At 41.6% G+C, this 16,146-nt stretch overlaps 1 protein-coding gene across 1 annotated transcript; it reads left to right on the top strand.

Moving 5' to 3' along the window:
* Nucleotides 1-682: 682 nt before the first annotated feature.
* On the top strand, nucleotides 683-6,994 carry LOC117551005 (the record flags this gene model as incomplete). The annotated part of the gene is given in 3 exon segments (XM_034223655.1): nucleotides 683-729; nucleotides 4,440-4,769; nucleotides 5,187-6,994. Coding segments are annotated over 3 exon segments (2,141 nt in total), but the record flags the coding sequence as incomplete, so codon positions are not given.
* Between the last annotated feature and the right edge of the window lie 9,152 nt (nucleotides 6,995-16,146).

Here is a 16,146-nt window from a genome sequence, read left to right as displayed (position 1 = left end):
TTTATGTCTGAGAAAAGCTTTCATGTTTAAATATGTGTGTCATAAACAGTCATTACTTTGAGTCCTAATTTTCTTCATGTGTGAATAAAATGTTTTGCTTGGCTCTTTTGCATCTCACTTTGCATTTCATGTGAAAAATGTGTATTAGGTCAGCGTGAATGTTATAACTCATTCATAAATGCACATGTCTATGAAACAACGCACCCTTTCAGTAGTTATACATGTTAGTAACTCATTCATCAATGGTCATAAGGGATGCCAAGAAACATCAAGATGGAAGGGGGAGAATCAACTCAGTGAGCAACAGATACCAAGGATGCTGGCTGATGAAGAAGACGAAGTAAGCTAAGTAGCCAATATAACACTTAGTAGTACAGATAAATGTGTGCTCACTATTTGGCAAGCAACCGGTCACAGTTGCCCTGTTTATCTCATGTCTTATAAAAGCTTATTAATGATTTGTGTGTTCACAACCTAATTAATAAATGAATTACAAACTATTCATAAACCCTTTATAAGGGTAGTCTAATTGTAAAGTGGTACCAAATATTCTGTAAAGGAAGTAAAGGACAACAAAAACACTTCCATGGAAAACCCCAGATGACACAGATATTTCTGTAGCCACACCTCCAGAGATATTTTATATATATATATATATGATGTACCTTCCTTCACACTATCCGAGTTATCTCAGTTGTGGCAGATTTCATGAAGCTCTGATCCAAGATGGTAAGTTGTTTTTTTTGAAAACTTTATAAGGATTATTTCTGAATTTGTTCATCTCTGGATTATTTTCTCATTTAATGGATTACTTTTAAAATGTTGAAAATTGGAGATGAGAAATGTGAATCACAGTTTACCCAAAGTCTGAAATGTCTTTTTTTTAATATAATTTTCAGTTTGTACTCACATGTATAGTTCAGCAAAATCTAAGTGTTGTAATGTAGGTAAAATAAAGTGAAGGTTTAATTAATTTTATTAAATGTTTTTTTCAAAAGGTTTTATTCAAATAATCGTAATATCTCAAATAAAGTAAAATTATCAAAGAAAAACTAAAATCCAGACAAAATCCAACGTTTTCCATGTTTTATGCGATTTTACAAAAGTAAAAATAAATAAATGAAACAATTATAGTTCTGCAAAATATAAATGCTGTAATTTCTATCTCAATTATAAATTATATGAAATCTACGGCAAGTTAGAGAGAATTTTGTTACATTTCTTGTAAATCTGAATATGCAAAATAACTTGAATTATCAAGACGATGCTGCTCCCGTGTTGATGCGAAACGGGTGATTCTGCAAACTTTTACTGAAAATACTTTAAGTTACTTTAGCTGACAATGCTTCTGCACTTCTTCTCAAGTAAAGTTCCTAAAACAGGACTTTTAGGGAGTATTTTATTTGTATTACTGCTTCATGATGATGTGAAATGTGAAAATCTAATCTTTTTTTAAGTTTATTTTTCTTTTTATTTATGCATATTTAAAAAATAAAAAATAAAATAAACATATTTGTAAAGTGGGGGGAAACAAACGGGATTTCGAAAAGTGGGGGGGACATGTCTCCCCTGTTCCCAGTGGAAATTAAGCCATGCGTGTGTGTGCGTCAAGTGCAATAAATATGCAAGTTCAGTGATGCAAACACAGGTATGGTGAAAAGAGAGAGAACTATTCGAAGCAGTAATATACCATCTGACAAAGGCCTGCGCTATAAAGCTTCAATTAACTGCTATTCTTTATAATATACTCAGATCAATTGGAGACAGAGATGTTAAGTTATAAATCAAGGGTTTGTATTATTATTTACAGCAGGGGTGGGGAACATTTTTCCTTTCAATTTTTACAACATCCTGGGCCGTACAAATTATTGAACTCAACCTCTGCTTAAAAAAAACTAAAATCACAGCCCATTCATTTCGCCTTTCTTTCATGCTGTGCAAAGAAAAAGCAACCTCTTAATCCAGATATCTTACCATGACTCGTGCATACACGACTCGTCATCTCACGCCTAGACTACTGCAACTCCCTCCTGGCTGGTCTACCTGCATGTGCCATCCGACCTCTGCAGCTCATCCAGAATGCAGCGGCTCGTCTGGTCTTCAACCTTCCTAAATGTTCCCACACCACTCCGCTCCTCCGCTCCCTTCACTGGCTTCCGGTAACTGCTAGAATCCACTTCAAGACACTGGTACTTGCTTACCATGCTGAGAATGGATCTGGCCCTTCCTACATCCAGGACATGGTTAAACCGTACACCCCAGCGCGTGCACTACGCTCTGCATCAGCCAAACGACTCGTTGCGCCCTCGCTGCGAGGGGGACCCAAGTTCCCATCGGCGAAAACACGTGGGTTTGCTGTCCTGGCTCCAAGATGGTGGAATGAGCTCCCCATTGACATCAGGACGGCAGACAGCTTGCACATCTTCCGGCGCAAACTGAAAACTCATCTCTTTCGACTCCACTTCGAGCGATAGAACTATTAACAAAGCACTTATATACTAATAAAGGGCTGGCTTATCTAAAGCCAGTTGAGTAGCACTTGAAATGTTTGGCTCTATGAAACCTGATGTACTTATATGATTCTGTTTTCTTCAAGGTTGTGTCTTCCTGGTCGAATGTACTTATTGTAAGTCGCTTTGGACAAAAGCGTCAGCTAAATGCAATGTAATGTAATGTAATGTAATACATGCATGCACGTGCACGGTTGTGGCATGACCACCAAAACAGAAATATATGGACGATGAAGATGTGTGCAAATGTATTTAGTATCCTATCCATGTGAACATGATTTAAGTGGGGGGGGACCTAACCTCCTTTAGGGGGGTCCGGGGGCATGCTCCTTCGGGAAGACTTTTTTTTAAATATTGAAGTTAAAAGCATCAATCTGGTGCACTTTGAGAGCAACATGAGGAGATCTATGGATACATCTCTCAACACCCATTTGAAACAGAACTGTAAGCAGATTTTTCTTTTTGGATATTTTACAAATCACTCCCCTTTTAAACTCTATTCTTGTTATTTTTAACAACTTTTTTGTTACTGTCATATAGTATTTTATACCTGTTTTTCATTTAGTCTCTAATGTCTCATTAATAACTATAATGATCATATCAAGGTGTGCCTTAACCTCACTGAGCTGAGGTTATTTGAGCCTCTCAGGAGAGAGCTCTCTTCCACCTGGTTGTAGAAAAGCACTTTAAATTCGTTAGCATAGCTAGCTAACCAGATGCTAATAACAACAGATCGCCACTGTGCTTACAACTAAAGACACAGCCACGCAAACACTGCGGTGTGTACGGCTCCTTATGGGTACTGCAATATTTGAAGAGCTGGAGCGGAGTTCCGGTGCTCTCCGTCAGCACTCTACTAGTCTACACTCCTTTCAGTCGAGACATATACCACGTGAAGACACGTTACGCTCGTGTTGTGTTCAAGGAACCTGTCCTTGGCCAGGAAAAACAGGCACTCGCTTGTTTAATTATTTTGCGATCTAGATTTCTTCTTTTTTATGTGAGAAGTTGTCCGTCAGTCGGACCGACGGATCCCCCCCCCCCCAAAAACGAAAACTCTTCGGTTCTCCACGAATTACACAAGTCACCCAAAACAGCGTTAAAAAAGCGGGAGGCGTCGAAAAGCGACTAATTTGCATCACTGAAGTTGCAACCAGAGTTGGGTGTAACGCTTACAAAGTAACTTTTGTCGGTAACGGAGTAGTGTAACGCAACACTTTTATAATTCAGTAATCACACTACATTACTAACATTGCCCCGACACGCGTTACTTCGTTACTTATTAAAAATCAGTCATAATCACACTGACAGACAAGAGGGGTTTCCGCCGCAGGTTTATACACTGAACAAAAATATAAATGCAACACTGATGTTTTTGCTCCCATTTTTCATGAGATGAACTCAAAGATCTAAAACATTTTCTATAAACACAAAATAACCATTTCTCTCAAATATTGTTCACAAATCTAAAAAGAATCTGTGATAGTGAGCACTTCTCCTTTGCCGAGATAATCCATCTCACCTCACAGGTGTGGCATATCAAGATGCTGATTAGACAATAAAGCAAAACTGCACGTTTCAGAGTGGCCTTTTATTGTGGCCAGCCTAAGGCACACCTGTGCAATAATCATGCTGTCTAATCAGCATCTTGATATGCCACCGGTATAAGCTACCGGTAGCTCGTGATCGACGTGTTGGAGACCCCTGGTGGAAAGGAATGAGTTGTAACCCAGCAAATGACTCCTGAAATAAGCTCAAGAGGAGGTTATCAGTAAAATCATTAAATACCCCACTGGTGAATACGTCATCACTTCACCACTCTATGAAATAACATTATGATTCCTCTCCAAAAAGGTCTGGTTTGAACTGGTATCTCAAACTCTAATGTTTGATAATGCATTGTTCTTTCTCCTCCCAAAAAATACACAGTATGTGACCCTAAAAAGATGGAGTCTCCTGCCCTTTGCCACCATCCTCCTGTCCATCCATCCCACACTAACTGCAGTGGTGAATTCAATGGCTGACTGTCCTGGGTTTCTTCTTGATGAAAAAACACCAAATGTCCCCGACGTCTTGGAGAACGGGACGATCCTGGACCAGAACCGATATAAAGTCATTTGCCAGATCTTCAATAACAAGGATCAGTTTGTGACGCTCTACGACACCAGCAACAAGATACCAGTGTTTTCTGCTTTCAAGTACAGAGGGACAGATGGAAAAAAGAGCAATAGACCACATCGTTGGATGATGGAGCCAGAGGTTTGTTTTTCTTTCTCTGACTTCAACCTTCGACTATTGAATGGCGTTAAACTCCGTCCACCAGTTTTTACACTTCAATAGAGAGACAGCAACCTCATCAGCAACTGACAGGTTGATTAAAAAAAGTGTTTATAGTTTGACAGCAATAGATAATGGGAATATGACGTCATCAACGCAAGCGACCGCAACCCATTGACTCTCCATTATGGCGAGCAAAGTAGCGTCACTTTTTTAATTTAACTTTTTGATAGCTGTGATGCCCCAGAATGCACAGCGGCTACCATTCCCTATGACTGGAATTCACATGATAAAATGTCTGATGTAATCACTTCAGTTTGAGTTATCAAATAACTTCCTGGAAGTTTATTTTAACAGCACAAAATAAATACCACTGACTGAGCCTTCTGACTTTTGCAGCTCGAGCCGACGGCAAACCCCATCAACATGAGGAACGATGCAAACCAATACCAGGCCAGTAACTTTGATTATTGCTCCAGTGAAAATAAGTATAATAGGGGCCATTTATTTCCAATGAGTTATGGATATGATGCAAATGATAAAGACTCCACATTCACTTTGACAAACATTGTTCCACAAGTGAAGACTTTCAATGGTGGCAGCTGGGCAAAAATGGAAGAATGTGTCAAATGCATCCTGAACGAATACTGCATCAACAATAATAATCTCCCCGAAGGCTTTGTAGTTACCGGAGCCAAGCCCAGCAACAACATGCAACTAAACAACAGGGTGAATATACCATCCCTTCTCTGGTCAGCATTCTGCTGTTACAATCACAGAATGGAGAAGTATGTGGCGGCTGCATACTGGGGCGACAATGTTCATGAAGAACTTAATTCCAAAACACTTGAGCAAAAGACTTTGGCCGAACTTCATGAACATCTGGGAATTGAGGTGTTTCCTGGAACACAGTGTCCTCTTCATGAAACTGGCCTACAAGAGGAACAAAGTACAAGAAGTAGAAGAGGTATTTCTGCTTCTTCTTCTCTTTACCAATGTCTTCCCCAAACATCTTCCCCTCCCACTACCACACCTAGCTTTCCCTCTTCCACCTTGAGCACCACTTTATCTACAACTACAGACAAAACAACAACAGTCCCAACAACCACAACAACAACCACCACCACAATGACAAAGAAAAAGGAAAAGGAAAATAAAGATAATCCTGCTTTACGTGCTTTAGGAGGTGCTTTAGTAGGTGCTTTAGTAGGTGCTATAGGAAGTGCTTTAGGTGCTTTAGGAGGTGCTTTAGGTGCTTTAGGAGGTGCTTTAGGAGGTGCTTTAGGAGGTGCTTTAGGAAGTGCTTTAGGTGCTTTAGGAGCTTTAGGAGGTGCTTTAGGAAGTGCTTTAGGTGCTTTAGTAGGTGCTTTAGTAAGTGCTTTAGTAGGTGCTATAGGAAGTGCTTTAGGTGCTTTAGGAGGTGCTTTAGGTGCTTTAGGAAGTGCTTTAGGTGCTTTAGGAGCTTTGGGAGGTGCTTTAGGAAGTGCTTTAGGTGCTTTAGTAGGTGCTTTAGGGGGTGCTTTAGGAGGTGCTTTAGGGGGTGCTTTAGGAAGTGCTTTAGGTGCTTTAGGAGCTTTAGGAGGTGCTTTAGGAAGTGCTTTAGGAGCTTTAGTAGGTACTTTAGGAAGTGCTTTAGGAGCTTTAGTAGGTGCTTTAGGAAGTGCTTTAGGAGCTTTAGGAGGTGCTTTTGGTGCTTTAGTAGGTGCTTTAGGAAGTGCTTTAGGAAGTGCTTTAGGTGCTTTAGGAAGTGCTTTTGATGCTTTAGTAGGTGCTTTAGTAGGTGCTTTAGGAAGTGCTTTAGGAATTGCTTTAGGAAGTGCTTTAGGAAGTGCTTTAGGAAGTGCTTTTGTTGCTTTAGGAAGTGCTCTAGGTGCTTTAGGAAGTGCTTTAGGTGCTTTAGGAAGTGCTTTAGTTGCTTTAGGTGTTTTAGGTGCTTTAGGTGCTTTAGGTGCTTTGGGAGGTGCTATAGGTGCTTTAGGAAGTGCTTTAGGAGCTTTAGTAGGTGCTTTAGGAAGTGCTTTAGGAACTTTAGTAGGTGCTTTAGGAAGTGCTTTAGGAGCTTTAGGACGTGCTTTTGGTGCTTTAGTAGGTGCTTTAGGAAGTGCTTTAGGTGCTTTAGGAAGTGCTTTTGATGCTTTAGTAGGTGCTTTAGTAGGTGCTTTAGGAAGTGCTTTCGGTGCTTTAGGTGCTTTAGGAGGTGCTTTAGGAAGTGCTTTAGGTGCTCTAGGAAGTGCTTTAGGAAGTACTTTAAGTGCTCTAGGAAGTGCTTTAGGAAGTGCTTTATGTGCTCTAGGAAGTGCTTTAGGAAGTGCTTTAGGGGCTTTAGTAAGTGCTCTACGTGCTTTACGTGCTTTAGGAAGTGAGTTACGTGCTTTAGGAAGTGCTTTAGGTGCTTTACGTGCTTTAAGGGGTGCTTTACGAAGTGTTTTACATGCTTTACGAAGTGTTGTACGTGCTTTAGGAAGTGCTTTACGTGCTTTAGGTGATTTACGTGCTTTAGGAAGTGCTTCACGTGCTTTACGTGCTTTAGGTGCTTCAGTACGTGCTTCAGGAAGTGATTTACGTGCTTTAGGAAGTTTTGTATGTGCTGTAGGTGCTATACATGCTTTACGAATTGCTTTACGTGCTTTAGGAAGTGCTTTACATGGTTTAGGAGGTGCTTTAGGAAGTGCTTTAGGAGCTTTAGGTGCTTTATGGGCTTTACGTGCTGTAGGAAGTGCTTTACGTGCTTTAGGAGGTGCTTTCGGAAGTGCTTTAGGTGCTTTAGGAGCTTTACATGCTTTAGGAAGTGCTTTACGTGCTTTAGGAGGTGCTTTCGGAAGTGCTTTAGGTGCTTTAGGAGCTTTATATGCTTTAGAAAGTGCTTTACATGCTTTAGGAAGTGCTTTACATGCTTTAGGAAGTGCTTTACGTGCTTTAGGTGCTTTACGTGCTTTAGGTGCTTTACGTGCTTTAGGTGCTTTACGTGCTTTCGGTGCTTCAGTACGTACTTCAGGAAGTGATTTACGTGCTTTAGCTGCTTTACGTGCTTTCGGTGCTTCAGTACGTACTTCAGGAAGTGATTTACGTGCTTTAGGAAGTTTTGTATGTGCTGTAGGTGCTATACATGCTTTACGAATTGCTTTACGTGCTTTAGGAAGTGCTTTACGTGGTTTAGGAGGTGCTTTAGGAAGTGCTTTACATGGTTTAGGAGGTGCTTTCGGAAGTGCTTTAGGTGCTTTAGGAGCTTTACATGCTTTAGAAAGTGCTTTACATGCTTTAGGAAGTGCTTTAGGTGCTTTACGTGCTTTCGGTGCTTCAATACGTACTTCAGGAAGTGATTTACGTGCTTTAGGAAGTTTTGTATGTGCTGTAGGTGCTATACATGCTTTACGAATTGCTTTACATGCTTTAGGAAGTGCTTTACGTGCTTTAGGTGCTTTACGTGCTTTAGGTGCTTTACGTGCTTTCGGTGCTTCAGTACGTACTTCAGGAAGTGATTTACGTGGTTTAGGAGGTGCTTTAGGAAGTGCTTTAGGTGCTTTAGGAGCTTTAGGTGCTTTATGGGCTTTACATGCTTTAGGAAGTGCTTTACGTGCTTTAGGAAGTGCTTTACGTGCTTTAGGAGGTGCTTTCGGAAGTGCTTTAGGTGCTTTAGGAGCTTTACATGCTTTAGAAAGTGCTTTACATGCTTTAGGAAGTGCTTTACGTGCTTTAGGAAGTGCTTTACGTGCTTTACGTGCTTTAGGAAGTGCTTTCGGAAGTGCTTTAGGAAGTGCTTTCGGAAGTGCTTTAGGTGCTTTCGGAGCTTTATATGCTTTAGAAAGTGCTTTACATGCTTTAGGAAGTGCTTTACATGCTTTAGGAAGTGCTTTATGTGCTTTAGGTGCTTTACGTGCTTTAGGTGCTTTACGTGCTTTCGGTGCTTCAGTACGTACTTCAGGAAGTGATTTACGTGCTTTAGCTGCTTTACGTGCTTTCGGTGCTTCAGTACGTACTTCAGGAAGTGATTTACGTGGTTTAGGAGGTGCTTTAGGAAGTGCTTTAGGTGCTTTAGGAGCTTTAGGTGCTTTATGGGCTTTACATGCTTTAGGAAGTGCTTTACGTGCTTTAGGAAGTGCTTTACGTGCTTTAGGAGGTGCTTTCGGAAGTGCTTTAGGTGCTTTAGGAGCTTTACATGCTTTAGAAAGTGCTTTACATGCTTTAGGAAGTGCTTTACGTGCTTTAGGAAGTGCTTTACGTGCTTTACGTGCTTTAGGAAGTGCTTTCGGAAGTGCTTTAGGAAGTGCTTTCGGAAGTGCTTTAGGTGCTTTCGGAGCTTTATATGCTTTAGAAAGTGCTTTACATGCTTTAGGAAGTGCTTTACATGCTTTAGGAAGTGCTTTATGTGCTTTAGGTGCTTTACGTGCTTTAGGTGCTTTACGTGCTTTCGGTGCTTCAGTACGTACTTCAGGAAGTGATTTACGTGCTTTAGGAAGTTTTGTATGTGCTGTAGGTGCTATACATGCTTTACGAATTGCTTTACGTGCTTTAGGAAGTGCTTTACGTGGTTTAGGAGGTGCTTTAGGAAGTGCTTTACATGGTTTAGGAAGTGCTTTAGGTGCTTTAGGAGCTTTAGGTGCTTTATGGGCTTTACATGCTTTAGGAAGTGCTTTACATGCTTTAGGAAGTGCTTTACGTGCTTTAGGAAGTGCTTTACGTGCTTTAGGAAGTGCTTTACGTGCTTTATGAGGTGCTTTCGGAAGTGCTTTAGGTGCTTTAGGAGCTTTACATGCTTTAGGAAGTGCTTTATGTGCTTTAGGAAGTGCTTTACGTGCTTTAGGTGCTTTACATGCTTTAGGAAGTGCTCTACGTGGTTTGGGAGGTGCTTTAAGAGGTGCTTTAAAAGGTGCTTTAAGAGGTGCTTTAGGAGGTTTTTTAGCTGCTTTCGGTTCATTAGTTGCCTTAGCTGCTTTACTAGATGCTTGAGGAGGTGCTTTATGGTTCTTTAGTAGGAGGAGGTGGAGGTGTGTGTGTGTGTGTTTGTGTGTGTGCAGCTGCAGCAGTATCACACACAGGACTCAGCCGTCACTCTTTCACTACCATCTTGAGAATATATCAACAGTTTGTCTGCAGGAGGAGACTGTCTCTGAGGTAAGTCGACATTCTGTTATTTATATTAATATATATGTTATTTTATTTATTTCTATAAAAAGGTCGGAAAAACGAGGTACAAGCAAAGTTTTACAGTGAAAAATGTTATCTCAACACTTCAACTTGATGGTAGGTTTCTAATTAATTCCCTGTGAATTGTACGTGATAGTTAACATTTAAACCTCATCTTTAACATTTCTACTCAATTTATTCTCAAAATGTCAACAGTATTCCCCACAATTGACATTTATTCTTGACTTTTAATCAAACGTCTCTTTTATTCAATATTTCTACGTTATTCCCCTACATTTTACATTTTAAATTCAACTTCATTATTGACGTTTTTACTTTATTCAAATACAAACAAACAGCTGCATTTTTTAAATGATTAAAATAATCAAAAATACATTTGGGATTCAAGAGTCTGATGTTCAGGTGTATATCAGTATGTAGTGTCTCTACTTCAAAGAGTCCTCTCCTGCTGATTTTCAGGTGTATATCAGTATGTAGTGTCTCTACTTTAAAGAGTCCTCTCCTGCTGATGTGCAGGTGTATATCAGTATGTAGTGTCTCTACTTTAAAGAGTCCTCTCCTGCTGATGTTCAGGTGTATATCAGTATGTAGTGTCTCTACTTCAAAGAGTCCTCTCCTGCTGATTTTCAGGTGTATATCAGTATGTAGTGTCTCTACTTTAAAGAGTCCTTTCCTGCTGATGTTCAGGTGTATATCAGTATGTAGTGTCTCTACTTTAAAGAGTCCCCTCCTGCTGATGTTCAGGTGTATATCAGTATGTAGTGTCTCTACTTTAAAGAGTCCTCTCCTGCTGATGTTCAGGTGTATATCAGTATGTAGTGTCTCTACTTTAAAGAGTCCTCTCCTGCTGATGTTCAGGTGTATATCAGTATGTAGTGTCTCTACTTTAAAGAGTCCTCTCCTGCTGATGTTCAGGTGTATATCAGTATGTAGTGTCTCTACTTTAAAGAGTCCTCTCCTGCTGATGTTCAGGTGTATATCAGTATGTAGTGTCTCTACTTTAAAGAGTCCTCTCCTGCTGATGTTCAGGTGTATATCAGTATGTAGTGTCTCTACTGGGACATGTCTCCATGCTTTAATGTTCAAAAAGCTCTTTATTTGTGTCATACTGCCTGTGCTGCAGCACCTCTTTTCTCCCTCTGTCTGAAACCAGAGCCCAGTCTGCTCTGATTGGTTAGCTGGCTAGCTCTGTTGTGATTGGTCAACCATTTTAGAGATGTCCCGCCCCTTAGCCAATCGCGTACAAGGTGTTAGAGCGCTGGCCAATAGGAGCGCAGGAGTTAAGTAGTGATGTCACTATGATACACCGTTAAAGGCAGGGAAAATAAAACATGACATACTTTAAACAAGTCAGGGTTTGGTTTTCTGTGTTATATTTCATAATTTCGGAGGGTATTCAAAGTGGAAATGTGTGTTTTTTTCCGCCGCAGGAAGCTGATCTCACGTAAAGCTCAAGAGTCAGAAGGACATAAAGTGTGTATGTACCGATAAATATTTAATAACACGGACAAACTGTTCTGGACGGAGGATTTATCAGTGTGTGTGTGTGTGTGTGTGTGTGTGTGTGTGTGTGTTGTGTGTGTGTGTGTGTGTGTGTGTGTGTGTGTGTGTGTGTGTGTGTGTGTGTATGTAAATGATTAAGAAGTTATTGAAGAAATTGATGCATTATTGATAATATTATGAAAGACAGCTGATTGGATTATTCATGAGACCAGATAATAAAGCTGCCCGAGTTCCACACAAACACACACACACACACACACATTTGACGAACTAATAACTTTTTCCTAACCTCTCCCCCTCCAGATGTCGTGGCGCTCGTCTTTCCGATGCTCAAAGTTTCGTCAAGTTTCGGGAAGCCGTCCAATAAGGAGCACAGCTACGACGGGGTGCCAATCACACGCGGTGTCCATGACAACCACTACTGCTCAGCCAATCCCTGCTTCATCGCCGTGGTGAAGGAGTGCGAAGGGGGCGGGGCCTTCCTGGTGCTGCCTCTCCACCACGTGAGAATTCTGTTGAAAAGATAAAATATTAGACTAAAAAAAGTACAAATATTGGTTGATACAAACCAGAGCACACACAGAAAATTATGAACATGGTAAAAGATAATATTTTGTATGTATTTTGCTGGGATATTATTATTGGTAGTATGTTATTTTCATAATATAAGTTAAAGGCGGCTAATGTTGGGCTATAAAGGAACTACAGCACGGTCACATGACTTCGCATCACCACCGCTAAGCTAAAGGCAGCTAATGTTGGACTATAAAGGAACTACAGCACGGTCACATGACTTCACGTCACCACCGCTAAGCTAAAGGCGGCTAATGTTGGACCATAAAGGAACTACAACACGGTCACATGACTTCACGTCACCACCGCTAAGCTAAAGGAGGCTAATGTTGGACTATAAAGGAACTACAACACGGTCACATGACTTCACATCACCACCGCTAAGCTAAAGGAGGCTAATGTTGGGCTATAAAGAAACTACAGCACGGTCACATGACTTCACGTCACCACCGCTAAGCTAAAGGTGGCTAATGTTGGGCTATAAAGGAACAACAACACGGTCACATGACTTCACGTCACCACCGCTAAGCTAAAGGAGGCTAATGTTGAGCATGATGACGTTTAGTCGTCTCATTTACACACTCGTTAGCATCCTCCATTTTTAAATCCACCAGTGAGGTATTTACTGACATATTTTATGTCGTGCAACAAAAATCTCTTCAGCTTGTGTTAACCACAGACCTTATTTCAGGCAAACAACCAAACACACATTCAGAAAACCATTGACTTCCAGACCAGGGGACAGGAAGTGATAATACTGTCAATATCAAATAATGTCAATGTCAAATAAGTCAATACTGTGGGTATTGTCCACAGCATTGACTGTTATATTGTTGACAGTTCTGCTGTTTAAGTGGCCGTGTCATACCTGACCTTTACCTCACCTACCTCTATTAAGCTTACCATTGATAAAAATATGCTAAATTGGCTGTGAATGGAAAGGATGTATGTTTCCTTCATGTTGTTTCAGGCATATGAAACCAGGCATGTGAAACTAGATAGAACATTCTGAACTTTTGACCTATTCACACACACATTCTAGATGGTGCAATAAAAGCGTAACAGTTACAGCTCCCATTCAGAGAAGGCGCTTTTGGTTTTTGACACCTTGAGAGCGCTTACAGCTGGTATGAAGACAATGAGGCACAGGATGCAGGCGACCTACGCACAGATTCAAATCAACTTCCTGGGCCAGCGAATCATAGAGACAAGCTGCCCTTATTTGTCTCTGTTAATTCATTAAAGTTTGCATATATGATATTGAAATGTTTAAAGAAAAGAACTTGATTCTAAAAACATGACATTGACGATGTTCTGCTTTCATGAAAAATGTTCATATTCCCTCTCATTTAAAAATATCAGTACTATAAGTTTGTATTTGTTTAATTTGTAACCTTACATTTTTTAATGTTCAATAATTGAAAGTTGAACAGTTCCACCTCCTTCTGACTGAAAGAGAGAAAGGGGGAGACCACCTGACACAGAGAGGGAGGAGGAAGAGGATTATAAAAGAAGGATGGAGAAGAAGGAACGAGACATTTGACTTGTGAACCTGTTGCTATTGTATTTTGACTTGCTGTCTTGGTTATTTTTTAAGGATTCTTTTAATCCTCCATTTTTGTTAAAACCTTAATAAAACCGGTTTGTACTTTGTACATTTCGACCCAACTCCTGGTCTCTCTCTCATGGTCTCTGAAGGTATCTGCTTGGTCTCAGAGTGAGGTAAAAACACCCTTCCTTGGAAAAGGCTGACATTAGTTGATAACTTGGATTTAAATAGTTTAAGGGGGAATAGAAACTCAGCTAAGGTTAAACTATAGTTTCACATTGGTTACTGTGGTTGACATATGCTCTACTGATGTGGTGATGTCATTAATGTTTGACTGGCTGTGTTTGATATTACATTTGCATTGTTTTGATTGATATATTTGGGGATCAAGAGAGGCTGGGATTGTGGGTTCTGAAGCTGCCCTAATTACCAGGGAGTCTCCCATTAACAAGCGGCCGAGATGGGTTTTCTCCGCAGGGTGGCTGGCGTCTCCCTTAGGGATAAGGTGAGAAGTTCGGTCATCAGGGAGGGACTCGGAGTTGAGCCGCTCCTCCTCCGCGTCGAAAGGAGCCAGTTGAGGTGGTTCGGGCACCTAGTTAGGATGCCACCTGGGCGCCTCCCTAGGGAGGTGTTCCAGGCACGTCCAGCTGGGAAGAGACCAAGGGGTAGACCTAGGACCAGGTGGAGGGATTATATCTCTTGTGGGTTCTGAAGCTGCCCAAATTACCAGGGAGTCTCCCATTAACAGAGGGATTCTCCTCCAGGCGGGCCCGGCGCCACGAGGGGGCAAAAGGGGGCATTTCCCCCCTCAGTTGTATTATTTGCCCCCTCACTTTGAGCATCATTCATCCATCAAAAAGTACAATAAATGTCACAATTATTAAATAACTTTAAATAATTATTTCCCCCAACACACGTCACTATGTGTGGATCAGATGTGTGGGTCAAGCAACGTGTAAACAAGCCTCAACCCCAAGTGAGCTTGTAGTCTTAATGTTAGCATGTGTGCTTAGCTGTAAACACAGTCGGATGGGGGACCAAAACGTCCCTGTTTCCGGTGGCCGGTACCCGGTTGAAACTCCCGAAAATATTCCCGTTTTTGAATGTGCGTTAAAACCATAGAGCAAGGTGAAACAAAATGTTACATGTCGGTAAAAACAGAGTAACAGTGTTGTGCCTGTTTGTAGCGTTAGCATATTTCTTCTTCTACTACTTCTTCTTCTACCTCTTCTTAGTCTTCTTCTAATTCAATGTACCTGCCCATGAAATATTGGATAAAAGAAACTTGGCTAGTAGTGTCAACTAAATCCATAGTATTACAACAAAAGTGCTTTAAACGAGGTAAATTACGAATGACATTACATTGCATTTAGCTGACGCTTTTATCCAAAGCGACTTACAATAAGTACATTCGACCAGGAAGACACAACCTTGAAGAAAACAGAATCATAAAGTACATCAGGTTTCATAGAGCCAAACATTTCAAGTGCTACTCAACTGGCTTTAGATAAGCCAGTCCTTTATTAGTATATAAGTGCTTTGTTAATAGTTCTATCGCTCGAAGTGGAGTCGAAAGAGATGAGTTTTCAGTCTGGAAGATGTGTAAGCTTTCTGCTGTCCTGATGTCAATGGGGAGCTCATTCCACCATCTTGGAGCCAGGATAGCAAACCCACGTGTTTTTGCCGATGGGAACTTGGGTCCCCTTCGCAGCGAGGGTGCAGCGAGTCGTTTGGCTGATGCAGAGCGTAGTGCACGTGCTGGGGTGTACGGTTTAACCATGTCCTGGATGTACGAAGGGCCAGATCCATTGGCAGCATGGTACGCAAGTACCAGTGTCTTGAAGTGGATTCTAGCAGTTACCGGAAGCCAGTGAAGGGAGCGGAGGAGCGGAGTGGTGTGGGAGAATTTAGGAAGGTTGAAGACCAGACGAGCCGCTGCATTCTGGATGAGCTGCAGAGGTCGGATGGCACATGCAGGTAGACCAGCCAGGAGGGAGTTGCAGTAGTCTAGGCGTGAGATGACGAGAGCCTGGACCAGAACCTGCGTCGCTTTCTGTGTCAGCTGGGGACGTATCCTCCTGATGTTGTAAAGCGTGTATCTGCAGCAGCGGGTTGTAGCAGCGATGTTTGCAGTGAAGGACAGGTTGTTATCTAGGGTCACACCCAGATTCCTTGCAGTCTGAGTCGGGGAAACAACAGAGGTGCCGATGTTGATTGTTAGGTCAAGAGTGGGACAATCTTTTCCCGGAAGGAAAAGCAGCTCAGTCTTGTCAAGGTTGAGCTTGAGGTGATGAGCAGACATCCACTGAGAGATGTCAGCTAGACAAGCAGAGATGCGTGCGACGACCTGGGTCTTTGAGCGGGGAAAGGACAGAATTAATTGGGTGTCGTCAGCGTAGCAGTGGTATGAAAAACCATCTAATGACAGATCCGAGCAAGTTTGTGTACAAGGAGAAGAGGAGGGGACCAAGAACAGAGCCCTGAGGGACCCCTGTAGTTAATTGACAAGGGTCGGACTCAGACCCTCTCCAAGTCACCCTGTAGGTACGGTCTTTGAGGTATGAGGTGAGGAGGGAAAGTGCAGAGCCT

Source organism: Gymnodraco acuticeps, unplaced genomic scaffold (assembly GCF_902827175.1).
Source record: "Gymnodraco acuticeps unplaced genomic scaffold, fGymAcu1.1, whole genome shotgun sequence".
NCBI lineage: Eukaryota > Metazoa > Chordata > Actinopteri > Perciformes > Bathydraconidae > Gymnodraco > Gymnodraco acuticeps.
The sequence above is the reverse complement of the archived record's forward strand: the minus strand, read 5'-3'. Positions and strand labels throughout refer to the sequence as shown.